The following is a 25,697-nucleotide window of genomic DNA, read 5'->3' as shown; positions in this document are numbered from 1 at the left end:
CAACTGGTGAAATATAGGCTAGTATTAGTCAACTGATGATAAAATGATAGACATGTAGCAGAAAAAAGTTGATAATGAATAATAAAGGTGCATGATGAGATGGCTGTTTTTTAATAAACCTAACTTAAGTTTTAAAATAATATGTACATTTGGGAAGAAAAGATAATGAAATTTTAATTTAAAAATTCTGATATTTCAAGGAAAACATAAATGTATAAACTTTCTAAACTTTACTTTTCTGAGGGCTCTTTATTGCCTCCCTCTTCCCCATTTGTAGGTTTGTCCTGGTAGATGAAGGGTATTAAACACACACACACACACACACACACACACACACACACACACAACACAATATCTTATTGCTACAACAAAAATAAAATGGTATAAAAATGGTGCAAAGTGAAGAGAGAAAAAAAATTTAAAACAGAGAAAGAGACGAGACAACACAATATCATAGGAATAAAACATTCTTTTATTTAACATATATTTACCCTACATACCTTGCGATGCTGAACACCTGGCTGGGTGTCTTACAGGAAGCTTAAACTACAACCACAGCTTCATAACCAAGAATTGGATCAGCAGAGGCCGGGCGTGGTGGCTTCTGCCTGTAATCCCAGCACTTTCGGAGGCCAAGGCAGGCAGATCACTTGAGGACAGGAGTTCAAGACCAGCCTGGCCAACATGGTGAAACCCCGTCTTTACCAAAAATACAAAATTTGCTGGGCATGGTAGCACAAACCTGTAACCCCAGCTACTCAGGAGGCTGAGGCACAAGAATCACCTGGAACCCAGGAGGCAGAGGTTGCAGTGAGCTGAGAATATGCCACTGGACTCCAGCCTGGGGGACAAAAACAAATAGCAACAACAAAAACAAACAAACAAAAAAACTAAGTCAGCAGACGGGAGAAATACTGCAACTTCCATCACAAATGAAAATCCCCAACAGTTTAAGAAAAGCATAGAGCTGCTAACTTGTGGTAACGTAAGTCAGGAGAAGTGAAAGTAACTGTACCATAAAACTGCTTAAGGAACCGAAATCAATGAAGATCTAAATTACACTGACCCATCAGCTATAGGGCTGTCATGCAATTGAAATTGCATGAAATAAATAAGAGCAATCACAGCTCTTATAAATTATATTTCATTAAACCATAGGAAATGCATGATCTGGATTTTTACACGCTTAATAATGGCATCACTAAAGACCAAAATATCAAAGAAAAAAAGCATAGTATTTGAAGGCATAAAAATAAGATTTGGAATAGAATAGAAAGCCACCCATACAGTGGGCTAAATAAAAGCCAGAGATGCTGGAATAGAAAATGAAAGAAAAGAAGGCTGAGACTGATACTGTGGTAAGAAAATAGGAGGAAGGCACAACAAAGCTACTGCCAGGTATTAAGAAAACCAACTCTCTCCACAGATAATCAGGACTATGAGGTTGGCATTAAGAAAACCTACTCTCTCCACAGATAATCAGGACTGTGTGACATTGGCTAAGTTTAAGGCTATCATATGATCAAGGGCAATTTCAGCTTTATCAAAACAATGACAAAGAGTCTATGGAAGCCTGAAGTTTTGAAACAAAACAAAACCAGATACCAGTGATTCTTAACTTTATTGGGGTTATAAACCCCTATGAGAACACAACAAGGCTCTTGACCTTTGCCTCAGAAAAATGCACATGCCAGTTTCAGTGATGATACTTTGTCAGCAAATAAGCTAACCAGCCCAGACTGCTATTGCCTTTGGCTTATGTGATCCTCACGCTACTTGACAAAGGGCATGAAAGTTGTTTTTATCCCCTGCTGCAGTGGTCTCCAAAGTGGGGTCCTTACACACAAGGACGTATGCAAGACCATTCATTCACTGGTATGTGAGAAGAAAGTGTTAGGGCTTCTAATTGTGTTAACTCAGAAAATAGAGAAGTTAAGAATTCCCAAGATTTAATATATGAATTGTTACCTATCACACCTAAGGTGCCCTCACTTGGTCAGTAACATCTGATGGCACTGGCACAATGGCTCTTGTCTGTAATCTCAACACTTTGGGAGACTGAGGCAGGAGGCTCACTTGAGGCCAAGAGTTCGAGACCAGCCTGGACAATATAGTGAGAGTCCATCTCTACAAAGACTTTAAAAAATCAGCCCAATGTGGTGGTGCATGCCTACAGTCCCAGCTACTTGGGAGGCAGAGGCACTAGATTCGCTTAAGCGTAGGAGTTCAAGGCTGCAGTTGAGCTATGATTTTGCCGCAGCACTCCAGCCTGGACAATAGAATGAGATCCTGTCTCAAGTAAATAAAACAAAACAAAACATCAGGTGCCTGTGTTTCACCTCGGTATCTGAGGCATCTTAGGGAAACTGTTCAAGTTTCCCAAATTAGGGGGTTCATGGTGGTGCCCCCATTGATTTTCAGCATATTCCCACCAGTTATGGTTTATGTGGACCCATTTAAGCATTTTTAGAATGTATCATCTAGTTTTCATGGAAATAACGAAATAGGCAAAGGACATAAAGATTCTTGCAAAATCCCAGGAGGTAGAGCAAGATGGCAGAAGAGAAGCCTCCACTGATCATCCCCTCACAAGATGACATCAATTTAACAACTATCTATGTAAGCAAAGCACTTTCATAAGAACCAAAAATCAGGTGAGCACTTGCACTACCTGCTTTTAACTTTGTATTGCTAAAAGAGGCACTGAAGAGGTAGAAAAAACAGTCCTGAATCACTGACACCACCCTTCCCCCAGCCCCAGCAGCGGCCACCTGGAGCGGAGAGTGTCTCTGCTTGCTGGGGGAGGGAGAGCACAGCAATTGTGAGGCAGTAAACTTGGTGCTGTCCAGTTAGAGCAGAAATGAAAACTGGACCAAATTCAGCTGATGCCCACCCACAGAGGGAACATTTAAACCATTCCTAGCCAGAGGGGAATCACAGGTCCTTGTGGTTGGAATTTGAGTTCCCACAAACTTCATCACTGCAGGCTAAAGTGCTCTGGGTCTCTAAGTGAATTTGAAAAGCAATTTAGGCCACAAGGACTGCAACTCTTAGGCGAGTCCTAGTGCTGAACTGGGCCCATAGACAGTGGACTGGAGGGGCATGCAATCTACTAAACTACCAGGATGGCTAAAGGAGTGGTGATGTCACCTCTCCCCTAACCCCAGGCTGCACAACTAGTGGCTCCAAAAAGACCCCTTGCTTCTGCTTGAGGAGAGGAGAAAGAAGAGTGGGGAGGACTTTGTCTTGCATCTTGGATACTGGCTCAGCCACAGCATGATAGGGCATGGGTCAGAGTCATAGGCCTCTGTTCCGGGCCCTAGCTCTTGGTCAACACTTCTAGGCACACCCTGGGCTAGAAGGGAATCCACTGCCTTGAAGGGAAGAACCCAGTCCTGGCAGCATTCATCACCTGCAAACTGAAGAGCCCTTGGGCACTGAATAATCAGCAGTGATACCCAGGTACTACATCTAGGGCCTTGGGTGAGCCTCTGAGACTTGCTGGCTTCAGGTTTATCTTGGCTATGGGGGGTGGAGCAACAAGTGGGCTCCTGGAGTCCCCAATTCTAAGAGCTGACTCTTGGATGGCATTTCTGGACCTCCCCTGGACCAGAAGGGAGCCCACTGCCCTGAAGGATGAGTCCCAGGCCAGACAACCTTCATGACAAGCTGACTTAAGAGACCTTGGGCCTTAAGAGAACATCAGTGGTAGTCTGGCAGTACTGCCCACGGGCCTCTGGTGGTGATGACCATGGGGAAGGGCTCCTCTGCTTTTGAAGGAGGGGAGGGAAGAGCGGGAAGAACTGCATCTTATAATTTGAGTGCCAGCTCAGGCGCGATACAACAGAATACTAGGTAGACTTCTAAAGTTTTTTATTCTAGTCCCTACTCCTGGACAGTACCTCTGGACCCAGTAGAGTCTTGGGGGCACTCAACCATCCTGGAGGGAAGAACACAGGCCTGGTTGGCTTTGCTGCCTGCTAACTAGAGAGCCCCAGAGCCTTGAATGGACATAGGTAGTAGCCAGGGAGTAGTTACAGCTGGCCTTGTGCAAGACCCAGTGCTGTGCTGACTTCAGACCTGACCCAGTGTAGTCACAGAGGTAGTAGCCACAGGGGTGCTTGTGTCACTCCATCCCTAGCTTTAGATGGCTCAGGACTGAGAGAGAGACACCATTTGTTAGGGAGATAAAAAGGGTAGAGAACAAGAGTCTCTGCCTGGTAATCCAGAGAATTCTCCTAGATCTTGTTCAAGGTGGTAACTCCATGAGTCTATAAGAACCACAGCATTACTAGGCTTGGGGTGCCCTCCAAAGCAGATACAACTTAGATCACAATGCCCAAGTCCTTTCAAATATCTGGAAAGCTTTCTCAAGAAGGACAGATAATAAAAGCTCAGACACTGAAGATGACAATAAATTCCTAACTTTTCAATGCCCAGACACAGATGAACATCTACAAGTATCAAGATAATCCAGGAAAACATGGCCTCATCAAATGAATTAATAAGGCACTAAGGACATAATCTTGGAGAAACAGAGACAGGTGACCTTTCAGACAGATAATTCAAAATAGCTCTTTTGAGGAAACTCAAAGAAATTCAAGATAAGAAAGAAAATTCAAAATTCTATCAGATAAATTTAACAAAGAGATTGACATAATTAAAAAGAATCAAAAAGAAATTCTGGAGCTGAAAAAATGCAATTTGCATACTGAAGAATGTATCTTAATGGCAGAAATGATCAAACAGAAGAAAGAATTAGTGAGCTCGAAGACAAGCTATTTAAAAATACACAGTGAGAGGAGACAAAACAATAAAGAATAAAAAACAGTGAAGCATGCCTACAGGATCCAAGAAATAGCCTCAAAATGGCAAATTTGGAGGTAGAGAAAGATACAGGAGTAGAAAGTTATTCAAAGGGATAATAACAAAGAACTTCCCAAGTTTAGAGAAAGATATCAATATCCAAATACAAGAAGGTTATAGAACACCAAGCAGATTTAATCCAATGAAGACTACTGCAAGGCATTTAATAATCAAACTCCTAAATATCAAGGTTAAAGAATGAATCCTAAAAGCAGCAAGAGAAAAGAAACAACATACAATGAAGCATCAATACATCTGGCAATAGACTTTTCAGTGGAAACCTTAAAGCCAGAAGAGAGGGGCATGACATATTGAAAGTGCTGAAGGAGAAGAACTTTTACTCTAGAATTATATGTCTGGTGAAAATATTCTTTAAACATGAAGGAGAAATGAAGATTTTCCCAGAGAAGGCCTGGCGCGGTGGCTCACACCCATAATCCCAGCACTTTGGGAGGCTGAGGCGGACAGATCACGATGTCAGGAGTTCAAGACCAGCCTGACTAACATGGTGAAACCCTATCTCTACTAAAAATACAAAAACTAGCCAGGCATGGTGGCGCATGCCTGTAATCCCAGCTGCTGGGGAGGCTGAGGCAGGAGAATCACTTGAACTCAGGAGGCGGAGGTTGCAGTGAGCCGAGATCGTGCCATTGCACTCCAGCCTGGATGACAGACTGAGACTCCATCTCAAAAAAAAAAAAAAAAGATTTTACTCACTGGTATTAGAAAGTACACAGAAAAACAAAAAATATTATAACCCTGTAACTGCCTTGTGTAAACTACTCTCATCCTAAGTAGAAAGACTAAATTAAATTGGCAAACCAATAAAACATAATAACTACAACAACTTTTCAAGACACAGACGTACAATAAGATATAAACAACAAAAAGTTTAAAAGTTGGGGAGACGACATTAAGGCATAGAGTTTTTGTTAGTTTTTTTGTTTTGTTTTTTTGTTCTTTTTTTGCTTGTTTGCTTATACAAATGGGGTTAGGTTGTTATCAGCTCAAAATAATGGTTTATAAGATAGTATGTGCAAGCCTCATGGTAACCTCAAACCAAAAAACAGACAACAGATACACAAAAAGTAAAGAGCAAGAAACTAAATCATATCACCAGAGAAAACCACCATAATTAAAGGAAGACAAGAAAGAAGGAGAGAAAGAAGACCACAAAACAATCAGAAAATAAATAACAAAGTGCCAGGAGTAGGTCCTTAATTATCAATAACATTGAATGTAAATGGACTAAACTCTCCAATCAAAAGACATAGACTGGCTAAATGGATTAAAAAAAAGAAAACCACTAATCTGTTGCCTACAAAAAATACACTTCACCTATAAAGACACACATAGACTGAAAATAAAGGGATGGAGAAAGAAACCAAAAAAGAGCAGGAGTAGTTATGCTTATATCAGACAAAACAGATTTTAAGACAAAAACTATATGAAGAGACAAAAAAGTTCACTATATAATGAAAAGGGGTCAATTCAGCAAGAGAATGTAACAATTTTAAATATATATGCACCCAACATTGGAGCACCCAGATATATAAAGAAAATATTATTAGAGCTAATGAGAGAGATAGGCCCCAATAAAATAACAGCTGGAGACTTAAAACACCCCACTTTCAGCATTAGATAGACCTTCCAAATAGAAAATCAACAAAGAAACACTGGACTTAATCTGCACTGTAGACCAAATGGATCTAATACATATTTACAGGACATTTCATCCAATGGCTACAGAATACACAGTTTTTTCCTCAGCACACGGATCATTCTCAAAGACAGACCATATATTAAGTCACAAGACAAGTCTTAAAACATTAAAAAAAAAAACTTGAAATAATTTCAAGTATCTTTTCTGACCACAACAGCATAAAATTAGAAATAACAAAAGGAATTTTGGAAACTATACAGATGTATGGAAATTGAATAAAATGCTCCTGAATGACCAGTGGGTCAATAAAGAAATTAAGACAGAAATTTAAAAATTTATTGAAACAAATGATAATGGAAACACAACCTACCAGAATCTATGGGATACAGCAAAAGCAGTACTAAAAGGGAATTTTATAGCTTTAGGTGCCTACATCAAAAAAAAAAAAAAGGAAAAACTTCAAGTAAACAATCTAATGATACATCTTACAGAACTACAAAAGCAAGAGCAAACTAAAGCCAAAATTAGTAGAAACATAAATAAAGATCAGAACAGAAATAAATGAAATTGAAATAAAGAAAATAATACAAAAGATCAATGAAACAAAAAGTTGGTTTTTCGAAAAGCTAAAAAAAAAAAAATTGACAAAACTGTAGCCAGACTAAAAAAGAGAGAAGATCCAATAAATAAAATCAGAAATGAAAAAGGGAGACATTACAACTGATACTACAGAAGTTCACATCATTATTGGATACTATGAGCAACTATATACCAACAAATTGGAAAATATAGAAAAAATGGACACACACAACCTACCAAGATTGAACCAGGATGAAATCCAAAACCTGAATAGACCAATAATAAGTAATGAGATTGAAGCTGTAATAGGAAGTCTCCCAGCAAAGAAAAACCCAGGACCTGATGGTTTTGGTATTAGTCAGGTTCTCTAGAGGGACAGAACTAATGGAATGTATAGGTGTGTGTATATACATACACACACACACACACATATACATATTTTATATATATATATTTATTAAGTATTAACTCACACAATCATAAGGTCCCACAATAAGCCATCTGCAGGTTGAGGAGCAAGGAGAGCCAGTCCGAGTTCTAAAACTGAAGAACTTGGAGTCTGATGTTTGAGGGCAGGAAGCATCCAGCACGGGAGAAAGACATAGGCTGGGAGACTAGGCCAGTCTCTCTTTTCACATTTTCTGCCTGCTTATATTCTAGCCACGCTGGCAGCTGATTAGATTGTGTCTACCCAGAATAAGAGTGGGTCTGCCTTTCCCAGCCCACTGACTCAAATGTTAATCTCCTTAACATCCTCACAGACACACCCAGGATCAATACTTTGTATCCTTCAATCCAATCAAGTTGACACTCATATTAACCATCACAGCTTCACTATTGAATTCTACCAAACATTTAAAGAAGAACTAATACCAATCCTACTTAAACTTTTCTGAAAAATAGAAAAGGAAAAAATACTTCCAAACTCATCCTATAAGGCCAGTATTACCCTGATACTAAAACCATAAGACACATAAAAAAATTTACAGGCCAATATCTCTAATGAATATTAATACAAAGCTCCTCAACCAAAATACTAGCAAACCAAATTCAACAATACATTAGAAAGATCATTCATCATGACCAAGTGGGATTTATCCCTGGGATGCAAGGATGGTTCAACACATGCAAATCAATGTGATGCATCATATTAATTGAATGAAAAATAAAAACAATATGATCATTTCAAGTGATACTGAAAAAGCATTTGATAAAACTCAACATTGCTTCGTGATAAAAACCCTTAATAAACTGAATATAGAAGGAATATACCTCAACATAATAAATACCATATACAACATACCCACAGCTAGTATCATACTGAATGGGGAAAAACTGAAAGGCTTTCCTCTCAGATCTGGAACACAACAAGGATGCCCACTTTCACCACTGTTATTCAACATAGTACTGGAAGTTCTAGCTAGAGCAATCAGAAAAGAGAAAGATATAAAGGGTATCCAAACTGGAAATGAAGAAGTCATATTATCCTTGTTTGTAGATGAGATGATCTTATATTTGGAAAAAAACTAGAGACTCCACTAAAAAACAATTAGAACTGATAAACAATTTTAGTAAAGTTGCAGGATACAATATCAACATACAAAAATCAGTAGCATTTCTATGTGCAAGAGTGAACAATCTGAAAAAGAAAATTAAAAAGTAATCCCATTTATAATAGCCACAAATAAAATACCTAGAAATTAACTCATCCAAAGAAGTGAAATATCTCTATAATGAAAACTATAAAACACTGATGAAAGAAATTGAAGAGGACACCAAAAATGGAGATATTTCATGTTCATAAATTGGAATAATCAATATTGTTAAAATGTCCACACTCCAAAGCCATCTGCAGACTCAATGCAATCCCTATCAAAATATCCATGACATTCTTCATAGAAATAGAAAAAAAAATCCTGAAATTGATATGGAACCACAAAGAACCCAGAATAGTCAAAGTTATCCTCAGCAAAAAGAACACAACTGGAGGAATCACATTATCTGACTTCAAATTATACCACATAGCTAAACTAACCAAAACAGCATGGTATTACACAGATACAAAACACAAAAACAGATACACAGACCAATGAAACAGAATAGAGAACCCAGAAACAAATCCACACACCTACAGTGAACTCATTTTCAACAAAGGTGACAAGAACATAAACTGGGGAAAAGAAAGTCTCTTCAATAAATGGTATTGGGGAAACTGGATATCCACATGCAAAAGAATGAAACTAAGCCCCTATCTATCACCATATACAAAAATCAAATCAAAATGGATTAAAGACTTTAAGACCTCAAACTATGAAACTACTACAAGAAAACACTGGGGAAAATCTCCAGGACAAAAATTTATTGAGCAATATCCCACAAGCACAGGCAACCAAAGCAAACATGAATAAATGGGATCAAATCAAGTTTAAAAGCTTCTGCACAGCAAAGGAAACAATCAACAAAGTGAAAAGACAACCCATAGAAAGGGAGAAAATATTTGCAAACTGGGGATTAATAGCCACAACATATAAGGAGTTCAAACAATTCTATAAAAAATAACCTAATAATCTGATCAAAAAATGGGCAAAAGACTTGAATAGACTTTGTCTCAAAAGAAGACATATAAATTGCAAAAAGGGATACGAAAAGGTGCTCAACATCACTGATCATTAGAGAAATGCAAATCAAAACTACAATGAGATATCATCTCACCCCAGTTAAAATGGCTTGTATCCAAAAGACAGGCAATAACAAATGCTGGTGAGGATGCTGAGAAAGGGGAACTCTCGTACACTGTTGGTGGGGCTGTAAATCAGTACAATCACTATGGAGAACAGTTTGGAGGTTCCTCAAAAGACTAAAAATAGAGCTACCATATGATCTAGCAATCCCACTGCTGGGTATATGCCCAAAAGAAAGGAAATCAGTAATATCAAAGAGATATCTGCACTCTCATGTTTGTTGCAGACCATATCACAATAGCTAAGATTTGGAAGCAATCTGTATGTCCATCAGCAGATGAATGGATAAAGAAAATGTGGTACAAACACACAATGGAGCATTATTCAGCCATAAAAAATGAGATCCTGTCATTTGCAACAACATGGATGGAACTGGCGATCATTATGTCAAGTGAAATAGGCACAGAAAGACAAATATTGTATGTTCTCACTTATTTGTGGGATCTAAAAATCAAAACAATTAAATTCATGGACAGAGAGAGTAGAAGGATGGTTACCAGAGGCTGGGAAGAATAGTGTGGCAGAGAGATCAGGGTTGAAGGGGCAGTCGGGATGGGCCAATAGGTACAAAGAAAAAGGAAGAATGAATAAGACCTAGTATTTGATAGCACACCAAGGTGACTCTAGTCAATAATAATTGTATATTTTAAAATAATTAAAGAGTATCATTGGACTGTCTGTAATACAAAGGATAAATGCTTGAGGGAATGAATACCCCATTCTCCATGATGTGATTATAATGCATTGCATGCCTGTATCAAAACATCTGATGTATCCTATAAATATTACACCTACAATGTACCCACAAAATTAAAAATAAAAGATAAAAATTCTTGCAAAAAATTAGGTCTATTGTAAAACTAATGTAAGCCTAAATTAATATTAAAAAAATAGGAGAGCTAACACTCTAAATGTTGTAAGCCATGAGTTTAAAAAAAAAAGATGAAAAGCATATCTGATCTGAAAAGAAGCTGGGGTGGGGGGAAGCAGATTTATCAAGAAAACTATTTAAAATATTGGTTAAATCTACTATTGCTAAATGAGGTGCATAGCTTTAAATATATAGTACCATAAGATATTTGCTAACGACACTATGAAGTCATAACGTAAAGTTGCTGCAGTTGGCAATACATTTTTTTTTCTATTTTAATTTTTTAAAATAAAAAAAATAGAGATGGGGTCTCACTATGTTGGCCAGGTTGGTCTTGAACTCCTGGCCTCAAGCAAGCCTCCAGCCTTGGCCTCCCAAAGCACTAGGATTACAGGCAATGAGCCACTGTGTCCAGCCTGGCAATTCATTTTTAATATCCTCATCTATCCCATCCCTTAAAATGTTAATTTTATCTGTTTCATAATATACATATGGTTTGGCATATGCTCTGTAAATGAATACATATTTAGAGAGGGTAGATGTTCTTTTAACTGTTGGAAACAAGTTATAAAAAATATAGGGAACTACTTCCTTATTGTTTCAGAGCTCCAACCACACCTTAGCTGTGGTTGTTCTTTGTTGTCCCAGCTGCTATTATAAACTTGTTAGCTTTAAAGAAATTGATGTTTGTTCCCCTGGCCCAACAAACAAACAGAAAATACAGAAAATAATCCTAATAGGCATCATGTTTCCTACCAGATCTGTTTAGGTATCATATATTGGTGTAGCAGTATACAATTTTTTTTTCTTTTTGAGATGGAGTCTGTTTCTGTCACCTAGGCTGGAGTGCAGTGGTGCAATCTTGACTCACTGCAACCTCCACCTCACGGGTTCAAGCAATTATCCTGCCACAGCCTACAGAGTAGCTGGGACTACAGGCGCCTGCTACCATGCGCAGCTAATTTTTTTTATTACTATTTTTTATTTTTAGTAGTGACAGGGTTTCACTATGTTGGCCAGGCTGGTCTCGAACTCCTGACTTCAGGTGATCCACCCACTCTGGCCTCTCAAAGTGTTGGGATTACAGGCGTGAGCCACTGAGCCCGGACAGAATTTTTTTTTTTTTTTAAATTCACAAGTATATCTTACCAGTCTCAGGGGATGCGGCAGGGTACGCAGGACAAATCACTTCCCAAATCTATCCTTCATTTTTATCCTCATCACAGTGAGTGGTAAAACCAGCCTCCTCGGTCCCCACACCAGCAACCCAAATCTGTGTGGCTCCACATGATCTGGCCTCACCTAACTCCCCACCACCTTTATTTCCCCAAAATTTAATAATGATATAACTGTATTTTTCTTTTCTTTTTTTTTTTTTTTTCTTTTTTTGAGATAGGATCTCACTCTGTCACCCAGGCTGGAGTGCAGTGATGCAGTCATGGCTCATTGCAGCCTTAACTTCCTGAGCTCAAGCAATCCTTCTGCCTCAGCTTCCAGAGTAGCTAGGACCATAGGTGTGTACTGCCATGCTCAGCTTATTTTTTAATTTTTTGTAGAGATGGGGTCTTGCCACGTTGCCCAGGCTGGTCTCAAACTCCTGGACGCAGATGATCCTTCCCCCTGGCCTCCCAAAGTGCTGGGATTACAGGTGTGAGACACTGCCCTTGGCCTGTACATAATTTTAAATGAATTATTAATAAACCACACCTCTGATTTCTGTTCCTTAGGTGCAACTGCTTTTATCTGTCTTTTTAAAAGTCATTTACTTTTAAATTTCTTTTTTTTTTTTTTTGAGATGGAGTCTCGCCCTGTTGCCCAGGCTGGAGTGCAATGGCGCAATCTCGGCTCACTGCAACCTCTGCCTCCTGGGTTCAAGTGATTGTCCTGCCTCAGCCTCCTGAGTAGCTGGGATTACAGGCGCACCTCCACGCTCAGCTAATTTTTGTATTTTTAGTAGAGACGGGGTTTCACCATGTTGGCCAGGCTGGTCTGGATCTCCTGAACTCGTGATCCACCCGCCTCGTCCTCCCAAAGTGCTGGGATTACAGGCGTGAACCACTGTGCCTGGCCCTACTTTAAAATTTCTAAATAATACTTATGCCACTATTTTTTCATTTTAGATATTATCAATTTGAATCCTCCCTTGGAAAATATGGATTTAGCTCTTATATCTTCTCCCCAGCATACATTTCACCTCCCTACTCATATTCCCAACCAAGTTTTAATGCAAATTTTGGATAAATTAACGTCTGATTTTATGAACTGACTATGTAAAAACTCTTCAGAGTTGAGCTATTAACATACTGTAACGTTATATTCTTCCTCACTCGAACTATTTTCCTGGAGTTCATTGCCCCTTTCCCTATTTGTTTAGTTTTCTGTACACCAATTATAACTTTATCACCAAGCTCTGGCTGAATCTGACACCACCCTTAAATACACACAAGCCAGGTACCCTGTCAATTTCTTTCTTCCATGGAGACACACCAATGCCTACAGCCCTCATCCTTTTGCTCAAATCTACCTGGTTGCTTTCTAATCACTTTTCAAGGCCATAACTTTAGGAACTTCTTCACCACCTTCCTAAATTGGAACCCCCATCTCTTGGATCCCATGTCTGCTTCTTTCTTTACTCTCTCATTTTGTGGAGAATATCCAATCCCTTCTTGGGAAAAGAAGCCTGAAAAGTAAATTGTTAAGACTTCCTGACAGACACTACTAGTTGCCTGCCCAGTATTCATTCCTCTCTTCTTCCTGTTTTGTTGAAAGCAAGCAATATATTAATACCAAAGGATAAAATAACTCAATATGGCCAAGTGTGGTGGTTCATGCCTGTAATCCCAGCACTTTGGGAGACCGCAGCAGTGGATCACTTGAGCTCAGGAGTTCGAGAACAGCCTGGGCAACATGGCAAAACCCGTCTGTACTAAAAATACAAAAAGTTCGCTGGGCATGCTGGCTTGTGCCTGTAGTCCCAGCTACTTGGGAGGCTAAGGTGGGAGGATTGCTTGAGCCCAGGGAGGTCGAGGCTGCAGTGAGCCATGATCACACCAGTGTACTCCAGTCTGCAAGAGAGCAAGACCCTGTCTCAAAAAGAAAAATTGAAATAAAATTAAAAATGTGTGACATTTTGTCAAATAGCCATCCTAGTCCATACATTCAAGAAACTTCTATATGGTCATATTATCAAAATGAGAAAAAAAAGTAAAGCCAGCTGACGGAATGAACCCAGCACTTACCTCCTCAAGCTGACTTTGTGGTACAGATTCTCTAGAACAAACACTGGGTTCCCATTTCTATTACTTCATTAAAATGCTCAGGGTAAACCATCTCTTGCTATAGATTCTAACACTTTTCAGGCTTATTGGCTCTGCAGCATTTGATACAGCTGACCACTACCTCCTCGGGACAACCTCTTCTGTCAGTTTCCAGGACACGCCCCTCCTCTTGATGTCAGAGTGCCTTGAGGCACAGTATGGATTCTTCTAGTCTCTATCCTCTGTTCTAAAACAGCTTGTCCAATCCTATGACTTTAAATACTCTCTACATGATGTGGGTTTCCATATTTGCATCTCCAGCAAATCTCTCTCTTGAGCAGACTTCCTTATCCAACCTTTTTTATGAAACTCCACCCACAGGTCTAATTGGTCTCTCAAACCCACCCTCCAACTGCTCCTCCACCCATCTGCTCAAAGCAGCGATCTGTACACATTCATTCAAATGCTTCAGCTGCTGACCAAGCTGAGAATCAAATAAAGAACTCAATCCCTTTCACAACAGCTGCAAAAAACAAAAAACAAAAAACAAACAAAAAAAAAAACCCACAAAATTAAAAATTAGGAATATACTTAACCAAGGAGGTGAAAGACCTCTACAAGGAAAACTACAAAACACTTCTAAAAGAAATCATATATGACACAAACAAATGGAAACACATTCCATGCTCATGGATGGGTAGAACCAATATTGTGAAAATGACCATACTGCCAAAAGCAATCTGCAAATCCAATGCAATTCCCATCGAAATACCACCATCATTCTTCACAGAACTAGGAAAAAAATCCTAAAATTCATATGGAACCAAAAAAAGAGCCTGCATAGCCAAAGCAAGACTAAGCAAAAATAACAAATCTGGAGGCATCACATTACCTGACTTCAAACTATACTCTAAGGCCACAGTCACCAAAACAGCATGGTACTGATATAAAAATAGGCATATAAACCAATGGAACAGAATAGAGAACCCAGAAATAAAGCCAAATACTTACAGCCAACTAATGTTCAACAAAGCAAACAAAACCATAAAGTGGGAAAAGGATACCCTATTCAACAAATGGTGCTGGAATAATTGGCAGGCCACATGTAGAAGAATAAAACTGGGCCAGGCATGGTGGTTCACACCTATAATCCCATCACTTTGGAAGACCGAGATGGGCAGATCACCTGAGGTCGGGAGTTCGAGAACACCCTGACCAACATGCAGAAACCCTGTCTCTACTAAACATACAAAATTAGCCGGGCATGTTGGTGGTGCATGCCTATAATCCCAGCTACTCAGGAGGCTGAGGCAGGAGAATCACTTGAATCCAGGAGGCGGAGGTTACAGAGAGCCAAGATAGCACCATTGCACTCCAGCCTGGGTAACAAGATGAAAACTCCATTTCAAAAAAAAAAAGCTTCTGCACAGCAAAAGAAAAAATCAGCAGAATAAACAGACAACCCAATGAGTGAGAGAAAATCTTCACAATCTATACATCTGACAAAGGACTAATATCCAGAATCTACAAGGAACTCAAATCAGCAAGGAAAAAAAAAATCCCATCAAAACGTGGGCTAAAGACATGAATAGACAATTCTCAAAAGAAGATATACAAATGGCAAACAAACATATGAAGAACTGCTCAACATCACTAATGATGAGGGAAGTGCAGATCAAAACCACAATGTGATACCACCTCACTCCTGCAAGAATAGCCATAATCAAAAAATCAAAAAATAGATGTTGGCGGGGATGGGGTGAAAAGGCAACACTTTTAAACTGCCTGTGGGAATGTAAACTCTTACAACCACTATGGAAAACAGTGTAGAGATTCCTCAAAGGACTAAAAGTAGAACTACTATTTGATCCAGCAATCCCACTACTGAGTATCTACCCAGAGGAAAATAAGTCATTATATGAAAAAGATACTTGTACATGCATGTTTATAGCAGCACAATTTGTAACTGCAAAAATATAAAACCAGCCCAGATGCCCATCAATAAATGAGTGGATAAAGAAAAGGTGATATGTATATGTGTGTGTGTGTGTGTGTCTATATACACACACATCACTGAATGCTACTCAGCTATAAAAAGGAACAAAATAATGGCATTCACAGCAACCTGGATGGATCTGAAGACCATTATTCTAAGTGAAGTAACTCAGGAATGGAAAACCAAACATCATATTTCTCACTTACAGGTGTGAGCTGAGCTATGAGGATGCAAAGACATAAGAATCATACTATGGACTTTGGCGACTCAGGGGAAAGGGTTGGAATGGGGCAAAAGATAAAAGAAAACACATTAGGTACAGTGTACACTGCTTGGGTGATGGGTGCACAAAAATCTCAGAAATCACCACTAAAGAACTTATTCATGTAACCAAACGCCACCTGCTCCCCAAAAACTACTGAAATAATTTTTAAAAAATAAATGCATTGCTATTAGCATTTAATAAAATGCTTCAGTTGGAATCCTTAGTGTATTCAGTGGCCCAGCTGCAATCCTTAGTCCATTCTCCATCTTGGGTGCACAGCAGAATCATCACTTTATTTCCTTCATAATTACAATCACAATCTTTATTGGTTTCCCCTACAACGGACTTCATGAAGTGTGGGTCTTGCTTATTACCATATAGCCCAGCATACAGCATGGTATCTAACACATAATAGGTGTTCAATGAAAATCTGTTGGAAAAAATTAATGAATCAATAATGAGACATCAACCTTGACTACATGAACTTTTCCTTGGTTAATATCTTTTGTGATCAAATAATAATAACAACAATATTAATTAACATAAAAATAATAGAAAGTCTAAAATATTAATATTAAAAAGTGAATTAAAATATGTTTAAAAGTAAGTCTTGCTTGGTCAAGATACATTAGCAAGTTGTAGGTAATTTAGTTGCCTGGTTTGCTGATGATAGAAACCCTACTTTGTTTTACTCATTATTCCCAGTCTTTCCAAAGAATAAATTATTCAATGAGTTGTTATTATAATAATTTGCTATCCATTTGGGAAAGAGAAAGTTAGAGTATTCTCTCAAACTGAATGCAAAAATAAAATTTAGACACATTTTAAAAATAAAATTGATAGTAGTATAAGATATAGGATTTTTAAAACAATTTAACATGCCTTTTTAAGTACAAAAAAATTTAGAAGATGTAAAAATGACTGACAGATCTTAACATAAAAATGGAAGACTTCAAAAAGTTAAAAGACAAAGAGATTTGGAGAAAAATGTGCAATGTATTTACACAGGAAAAGTTAACTATCTATTATGACCTGTAAAGAGCTCCAGACTATTAATAAGAAAAAGACAATCCAATATAACAGGCAATGGATCTGAACAAGCCAGTGAACATTTAACAATGAAAACTTACTAACAATCAGGTTGGTAAAAACTTATCTTAATTTTTATTTATGAAGAATGATTTTAAAACTATTAAAAGAAATGTAAATTTTGATTGGCACTTGGGCAGTATCTATAAAAGTGACTTAATCAAACTTCTGGGCTGGGCACGGTGGCTCACGCCTGTAATCCCAGCACATTGGGAGGCCAATGCAGGCAGATCACAAGGTCAGGAGTTTGAGACCAGTCTGGACAACATAGTGAAACCTCGTCTCTACTAAAAATTAAAAACAAAATTAGCCAGACGTGGTGGTATATGCCTGTAATCCCACCTACTTGGGAGGCTGAGGCAGGAGAATCATGTGAACCTGCGAGGCAGAGGTTGCAGTGAACCGAGATCATGCCACTGCACTTCAGCTTGGGTAACAGAACGAGACTCCATCAAAAAAAAAAAAAAAAAAAAAATCAAACTTCTATGGATTTATAATGCAAACTTTAAAATAATAAGTTAGTTACAAAAATGTTAATTGCAGCCCTATTTGTAACTTTGCACTGACTTGAAGATGTCTATGACATATTGCAATTTTCTTAAAGTTACATTATAGATATATTGAGATCTCATTTTCCAAAAAACGTCAGCATAAGCTGGGCATGGTGGCTTCGGCCTGTAATCCCAGAGCTTTGGGAAGCTGAGGCAGGAGGATCCCTTGGGCCCAGGAGTTTGAGACCAGCCTGGGCAACATAGGGAGACCTCCATCTCTAGAAATAATAATAATAATTAATAATAATAAGCTAGCCAGGAGTGGTGGCAGGCACCTGTAGTCCCAGCTACTTGAGGCCGGAGGATCACTTGAGACTTGAAGTTTGAGGCTGCAGTAAGCTGTCATTGTGCCACTGCATCCCAGCCTGGGTGACAGAACAAGACCCAGGCTGGAAAAAAAAGCCAGCATTCATATGTATATATAGACATTTTAAAGTCTAGAAGCACATGAACCAGCCAAAAAAGCCTCCATATTTTTATAATCTCTGTGAAATAGTATTATAGGTAATTTTAATTTTCTTCATTAAGTTTTCCTTTTTTGTTCATTTTTGGTGATTAACGTGTGAATTCTTGAATCATTATTATGAGTTAAAATGTGCTATTTCAAAAAGAAAGAGTCTGATATGTATCAGGTAGTCAAGTATTTCCCTGCTTAGTTTGTGTGTGATTGGTTTGGGGTAGAGGATGGAAGGAGTGGTAGATACGGAGACTAAAATTCAGTGTTTCTACAGCAATGACTGTGTTGGCACCAGGATGATATCGGGGGCAGTCCAACAGATGAAATATTTTAGACCATTCCTAACAACTCGCACATCATTTTTTCACTCCAATTCCTATGATGAACAAATTTTCTCGTGATCTGCTAGTCTCACAAGAGAGGAAGAAAGAAAAATGTCTAGCCAACTGAGGTTCTGAGGTAGCTGAGCAGGGTAGGTCGGTGTCAATTAAATGAAGTTGAGAGGAAAAAAGGCAAAGAAGAAAACTTTGGTTCCCTTCTCAACAGTTCTCAGAACATAAATGACATGGTCATTCTAACCCTAAGAAGCACCCTGAAGGAAGGCCGTAGGGGCTTTTCATTTTCCATTAGAACCACTCATGAAAGATGAACATGCTAACCTTTCAGGAGTTTCCCTACAGACAACCATGCCACCAAATTCCTAAAAATCACCTCTGATCCCCACTTTGCTGCCTCTGAACACCAGGAAAGCAGAACTAGGGCTGCATATTTTTAATGTGCTTTTTCTAAACAAGCCACACTCCTTTGGAAACTTGAAGAAACAGTTCTCTGAGGAACAGATAAAGAAAGGGAAACTCCATTTCTTAGCAATAAAGGATTCCACATGCAGTTAAAACTGAGGAAGATGACTGGAATTATGACATTTCCTAACATTTTTCTTTCTCCAATATTTTCAGTAAGAGCCCAACTTAATAGAGTCATGCTGATGACTCTCCCTAAGGAAAAGAAGAAGTTATAAAGAAATAATCATTTTTTCCTCAAAGCATTGAGGTTACCTTAATTTTGGACAAGCCCACCTCAGTGTCATGTTGGTGAATCCCTACACTCTATGTATCTCTATCTATCTCTAGCAAATCCCTGTAGTTGGCATAAGTAGTATGCTTTTTTTTTTAATTTTTTTATTTTTATTTTTGGAGACAGAGTCTTGCTCTCTTGCCCAGGCTGGAGTGCACTGGCGTGATCTCCACTCACAGCAACCTCCGCCTCCCAGGTTCAAGTGATTCTCCTACCTCAGCCTCCCAAGCAGCTGGGACAACAGGCGAGTGCCACCACGCCCAGCTAATTTTTTTTTTTTTTTGTATTTTCAGTAGAGACAGGGTTTCACCGTGTTAGCCAGGATGGTCTCGATCTCCTGACCTCGTGATCTGCCTGCCTCGGTCTCCCAAAGTGCTGGGATTACAGGCGTGAGCCACCGGGCCCGGCCGTAGTATGATATTTTTTTTAAGGCCACCATTTAAATTGTGGGTCTTCTAGAATTTCACCAAAGACTATTTTCAAGAATCTTCTGCCTCATGAGTTATCAATTATTGCCTGGCAGATGTTTTAGGCTGAAAACTACAGAGATGTATTCAAGGGGAGAAAACAAAACACAACCCTCAAAAGAGAAGAAAGGAAACAGCCCACCCAGCTGAGGGAAAAGGAATATGGACAATATTCCCTGGACACAGTCTCTCATACCAGGAAGAAAGGGGCTGAGGACCAAGCTCAAAACAGAGTAGAAAGCTCAGCTATAGGCAGGCTGAGAAGAGTGGGAAGAAAAAAAAATTCAGATGATTGCCAAAGCAAACAAATCAACAAACCAAAAACATGACTTTAAACATTTAATACTGAACAGAACATTGCAGTTTGATAAAATGAAGTCTGGAAATAAAATTACAGGCATACCTCAGAGATATTGAAAGTTTGGTTCCAGATCACCACAATAAAGCAAATACTGCAGTAAAGCAAGTCACACAATTTTTTTTTTGTTTCCCAGTGCATATAAAAGTTATGTTTACACTATACCATAGTCTATTAAGTCTGTAACAGCATTATGTCTAAAAACACACCTTAATTTAAAAGTACTTCATTACTAAAAAATGCTAACAATCATCTGAACCTTCAGCAAGCTGTAGTCTTTTTGCTAGTGGAGGGTCTTGCCTCCTTGTTGATGGCTGCTGACTGATTAGGGTGGTGGTTGCTGAAGGCTGGGGTGTTTAGGGCAATTTCTTAAGAGAAGACAACAATGAAGTCTGATATATCAATTAACTCATCCTGTCACAAAACATTTCTCTGTTGCATGCAATGCTGTTTGATTGCATTTTACTCACAGTAGAACTTCTTTCAAAATTGGAGTCAGTCCTCTCAAACCTCCCTGCTATTTTATCAACTATGTTTATGGAATATGCTAAATTATGTGTTGTCATTTCAACAATGTTCATAGCATCTTCACTAGGAGCAGATTCCATCTCAAGAAACCACTTTCTTTGCTCAGCCATAACAAACAACTCCTCATCCATTCTAGTTTGATCATGAGATTACAGTAATTCAGTCACATCTTCAGGCCTCTCTTCTAGTTCTCTGGGTATTTCCACCATATCTGTGGTTAGCAGATGGGTGTAAAAGTAATTGTGGTTTTTTTGACATTAAAAGTAACGGCAAAACCCACAATTACTTTTGCACTGACCTAATACTTCCTCTACTGAAGTCTGGACCCCTTCAAAGTCATCCATGAGGGTTAAAATCAACTTCTTCCAAACTTCCTGTTAATGTTAATATTTTGACCTCTTCCCATGAATCATGAATGTTCTTAATGGCATCCAGAATGATGAATCCTTTCCAGAAAGGTTTACTTTGTCCAGATTCATCAGAGGAATAATTTTCTATGGCAACCTATAACCTTACAAAATGTAGTTCTTAAATAATAAGTCTTGAAAATTGAAATTACTCCTTGATCCATGGGCTGCAGAATGGATGTTGTGTTAACATATATGAAAACAACATTCATCTCCTTGTACATCTCCATTAGAACTTTTCAGTGACCAGAGATATTATCAATGAGCAGTAATATTTTGAAAGAAATCTTTTTTTCCGAGCAGTAGGTCTCAACCATGAGCTTAAAATATTCAGTAAATATGCTGTAAACAAATGTACTGTCATCTAGGCTTTGTTGTTCCATTTACAAAGCAGAGGCAGAGTAGACTAACATAATTCTTAAGTGCCCTAGGAATTTTGGAATGGTAAATGAGCACTGGCTTCAACTTAAAAGTCACCAGCTGTACTAGTTCCTAACTAGAGAGCCATCCTGTCCTTTGCACCTTTGAAATCAGACACTGACTTGTCCTCTCTACCTAGGAAAGTCCTAGATGGCATCTCCTTCCAATAGAAGGCTGTTTTGTCTACATTGAAAATCTGCTGTTTAGAGTAGCCTCCTTCATCAATGATCTTAGTTAGATCTTCCAACTAACTTGCTGCAGCTTCTATATCAGCACTTTCTGCTTCACCTTGCACTTATGTGTTATAGAGATGACTTCCTTTCTTAAAGCTTATGAACCAACTTCTGCTAGCTTGAAACTTTTCTTCTGCAGCTTCATCACCTCTCTCAGCCTTCACAGAATTGAAGAGAGTTTGGGCCTTGCTCTAGATTATACTTCAGCTTTAGCAAATGTTGGGGCTGGTTTGATCTTCTATCCAGACCACAAAAACTTTCTCCATAACAGCAATAAGGCTGTTTTGCTTCCTAATCATTTGTGTTTTCACTGGAGTGGCACTTATAATTTCCTTCAAGAATATCTCATATGCATTCAAAACTTGGCCAAATGGCACAAAATGCCTAGCTTTTGGTCTGTCTCAGCTTTCAACATACCTTCCTTACTAAGCTTAATCATTTCTACCCTTAAAGTGAGAGACCTGTGATTGTCCCTTGCACTCAAACACTTAGAGACCACTGTAGGGTTATTAATTGGGCTAATTTCAATATTGTGGTGTCTCGGGGAATAGAGAGGGTTGGGGAGAGGAAAAGAGATAGAAGAAAGGCTGGTTGGTGGAGTAGTCAGAACACATACAACATTTATTAATTGAGTTCACTGTCTTATATGGGCACAGTTCATGGTACCCCAAAACAATTGCAGTAGTAACATCAAAGATCATTGGTCACAGATCACCATAACAGGTATAATAATAATGATGAAAAAGTTTGAAATATTGAATTGCCAAAATGTGACACAGAGACACAAAGTGAGCACCACTGTTGGAAAAATGGCACCAACAGACTTGCTGGACAAAGGGTTACCACAAACCTTCAATTTGTAAACAAAACAAAACAAAACAAAAAAAAGCAGTATCTGCAAAGTGCAATAAAGCACAGTACAGTAAAACAAGGTCTGCCTGCACTTTTTTCTATGAACCCCTTAACATGTGACACAAGAGCTCACTAAAGAGTGATTTAATTCTTCAGAACTCACATATGGAACTTAGACTCTAGGCCTTAAAGAAAACAGTCCAGCTTCGGGAAAGTCCACTTTTAATTTTACAGCCAGAAGAGTTTTCTTTGGCCACTATTTTTACTTTGAAAGCTATAGTCACAAGAAGCCATCTCTTTTTCCGCCGGTTTTAAAATTGTCTTGTTCTAGGTTTCACTTCACTGACAGAGATCTAGCCAAAGAGATCAGCTTGTGAATATGATCATTCTTGACTTTCAGTTCTGTATTTTGCGCCCCTCTGCTCAAACTACGCCTCTCAGTTCTTCTCACTTGCTTCATTAAAATATTTTACATTTATTACTCTATTTTTTTTTTTAAAAAAAACACTTTTGATATGTTCCTCCTTCACAGAAAAGAATGTGGCTACCTCAAACACTTTAATAGGATTCACTCATTTTTTATTACAGGAGGTTAAATAAAATTGCTATTATGATGGCCTCTGTATGGAAAATGTGTCGTTTTTAGAGTTCTGGCCACAGAAACTGACCTATGAAGGGCTTTCTAAAGGAGAAGGGTGTGCCTGTGGAAAGTTCACAGCAAAGGGAGTTCGACTCTTCTTAAGGTATGAAGAGGAAGACAGGCTAAAGTCTCAAGAAACTTTGACTCAATAGGGGAAAGCTATCAAATTCCCCAAAACTTGTGCGATTTTGCTTAGCACATCACAGAGGTGATGAGCAGCTCCTGAGTGTGAAACCCACATCCCACTTCTGGGGAGAACTACGTAGTTGGTTCCTTCTACATAAAAATATCAGAGTCTACATCCTGACACCCATAAGAAACCTCTCCCAGCTCTCTCTTACTAACCTTTTCTTCCATTCTCAATTTACAATGACACACAATTTTGTTTCCCACAAGTACTATACAACCAGAGAGACACACACACACTCACACATACATATATATTTCAGATACATACATATATATCTGTTTGGAGAGCAGGGAACGGGAGAGCCAAGGCCTGTTTGTATTCACACCCTTGGTTCAACTGTGCTGGGGTGGCTGGAGCTTTGACCGCGGAGGAGGGGCCCGCTGGCAGCGCCAAGCGGCTGAACTGTGCGCCTTTTCATAAAGGCAGAGAACTGGAGTTAGCCACACTACAACCCTCCCACCTGAGGGAAAGGCCTGTTTGTTCTGGAAGGCACAGCCCAGCCTTATTTAACTAACTGCAAGCAGTTAATATAACCATTCCCAAGGCAGTAGGCAAGCTCTAGTCTACGGAAGTAAAGCCATCGACTTCAGGAAGATTTCTCTAGTCTAGCATCCTGAAAGATGCAGCCCAGACTCCTCACCTGACGGTTAACCTGAAAACACCTGATCCTCTCTCTGGAATCCTTGCCTGGGGAAAACGATAAGGCTGACGGGCCATGCCTCCTCCTTCAAAACTTTGCAGGGCTCTCGGGATTCGGAACAGGAAAAATTGTTCACTGCAGACTCAGTTCGCCCTCGCCGAAACGCGTCCGCTGAAGTTGGAGCCCTGCTAAGCGGGGTCCCCTTCTCTTACCCTTCCTGCCGGCCGCGCGGTGCGCGCAGACCCCGGCCCTAGGGCAGGCGTGGCGGTCGCTGGGTGCGGCTGGCCCTGCTCCGGCGGCTGAAAGGCTGCTCTGTGCTCTGGCTGCAGGATGCGGCGCGTGGCGAGGCGCTCCCGCCCCGCCCCCAAAGGACTGCCCCGCCCCGCCCCGCCCCACCGCCTCCCACCAGGGACCGGAGCTTCCCCACTTGAGGTCCGGGGGACTTATTCCACGCGTCAGCGGACCAGCCTCCCCGCGCTCCCGGAGAAGGGGGTCGGCGACGCGGAGGCGGGGTGGGGGCCGTAGGGGATGGAGCCGAGGCGCGCGCGAGAAGAACCGAGGAAGTAAGTAGTCACGAAAGGGGGCGGCGGTGGGGCCCCCTGGGAGGCGTGGAGCGCGCCAAGAGGCGCCCGGGACACTGACCTGTGGTGCAGCCCCCAGGACAGGCCCGAGAAGCGGTTCCACACCGGCAGGTCCAGCACCTCCATGCCTGGAGGCATAGTGCCGTCCGGGAGCGGCAGGACGCCGAGCATGGCGAGCATACACCTGTCTCGGCGCGGGCCTGCGGCCCCCACGCTCTCCACCCAAGTGCCCAGTGCTGCGGTGCGGCCCGCTTTGGCTCGGGATGTCTGCCTGAGAAGCGCCTTACAGAGGGACCCGGGCGGTGGTCGCTGAGGCAAAGTGGCCCACGCACCCTCCACACTGCCCCCGGACGGCCGCACCTGACACTCCTGGCCCACTGGGGCTCCTGCCTTTTTTGGGGGAAAGGGGGAAGGGATGGGAAGACCGGGTCTCACTTGTCGCCTGAGCTGCGATCACGGCTCACTGCAACCTTGAACTCCTGGACTCAAGTGATCCTCCTGCCTCGGCCTCCCAAAGTACTAGGATTACAGGTTAAGCCACTATGCCTGGCCCCCTCTTTTCTTCACTCTTTTATGCATTCTTTTCTTGTTTCCACATGCATTCATTTGTCCGTTGTTCCTGTTTTAATGCTTAGGGAAACACTGAGCGCCAAGCCGACCGTCGGGTATTGTGGTCTCTGGGATGACAAAGACATGGTCCTTTCCCTCGAAGACGTCACATTAAACTGACAAGTTCATTAGGACAAGTTCATTCATTCTGGCTCTTCTTTAAAGTGCACGATCACGAAAGTCTGTGACGGGGCCATGTTTCTGAGATGTTAGAAAGTGCGACGGATGCGCAAGGAATAGGAGAAGCGAGTCGCCCTGCGCCCACGTCGGGATGAAAGGGAGGGAGCCAGGAGGGAGCGTCCGGCGGGCGCGGAGGGAGGGCGCACGGCCCCAGGGCTGGACTCGCAACCCCAGCGCCCTGCG

General features: G+C 40.3%; 1 protein-coding gene across 5 annotated transcripts in view; it reads right to left on the bottom strand.

Annotated features, from left to right (window-relative positions):
- MCOLN2 (mucolipin 2) overlaps positions 1-24,474 on the bottom strand; it is a 73,134-nt gene extending 48,660 nt beyond the window's left edge. For 2 of the 5 annotated variants that reach the window (XM_023208507.2, XM_023208514.2), the window contains exon 1: positions 24,145-24,468. In XM_023208507.2, coding sequence (XP_023064275.1) covers positions 24,145-24,221 — 77 coding nt within the window. In that variant the 5' untranslated portion in view covers positions 24,222-24,468. Of the gene's footprint in view, positions 1-500; positions 645-24,144 lie in introns of those variants that run through there. The other 3 variants (XM_023208490.2, XM_023208485.2, XM_023208497.2) reach the window with 3 other exon arrangements.
- Positions 24,475-25,697: the final 1,223 nt, after the last annotated feature.

The sequence above is a fragment of the Piliocolobus tephrosceles genome, chromosome 1 (assembly GCF_002776525.5).
Source record: "Piliocolobus tephrosceles isolate RC106 chromosome 1, ASM277652v3, whole genome shotgun sequence".
Taxonomy (NCBI): Eukaryota; Metazoa; Chordata; class Mammalia; order Primates; family Cercopithecidae; genus Piliocolobus; species Piliocolobus tephrosceles.
The sequence above is the reverse complement of the archived record's forward strand: the minus strand, read 5'-3'. Positions and strand labels throughout refer to the sequence as shown.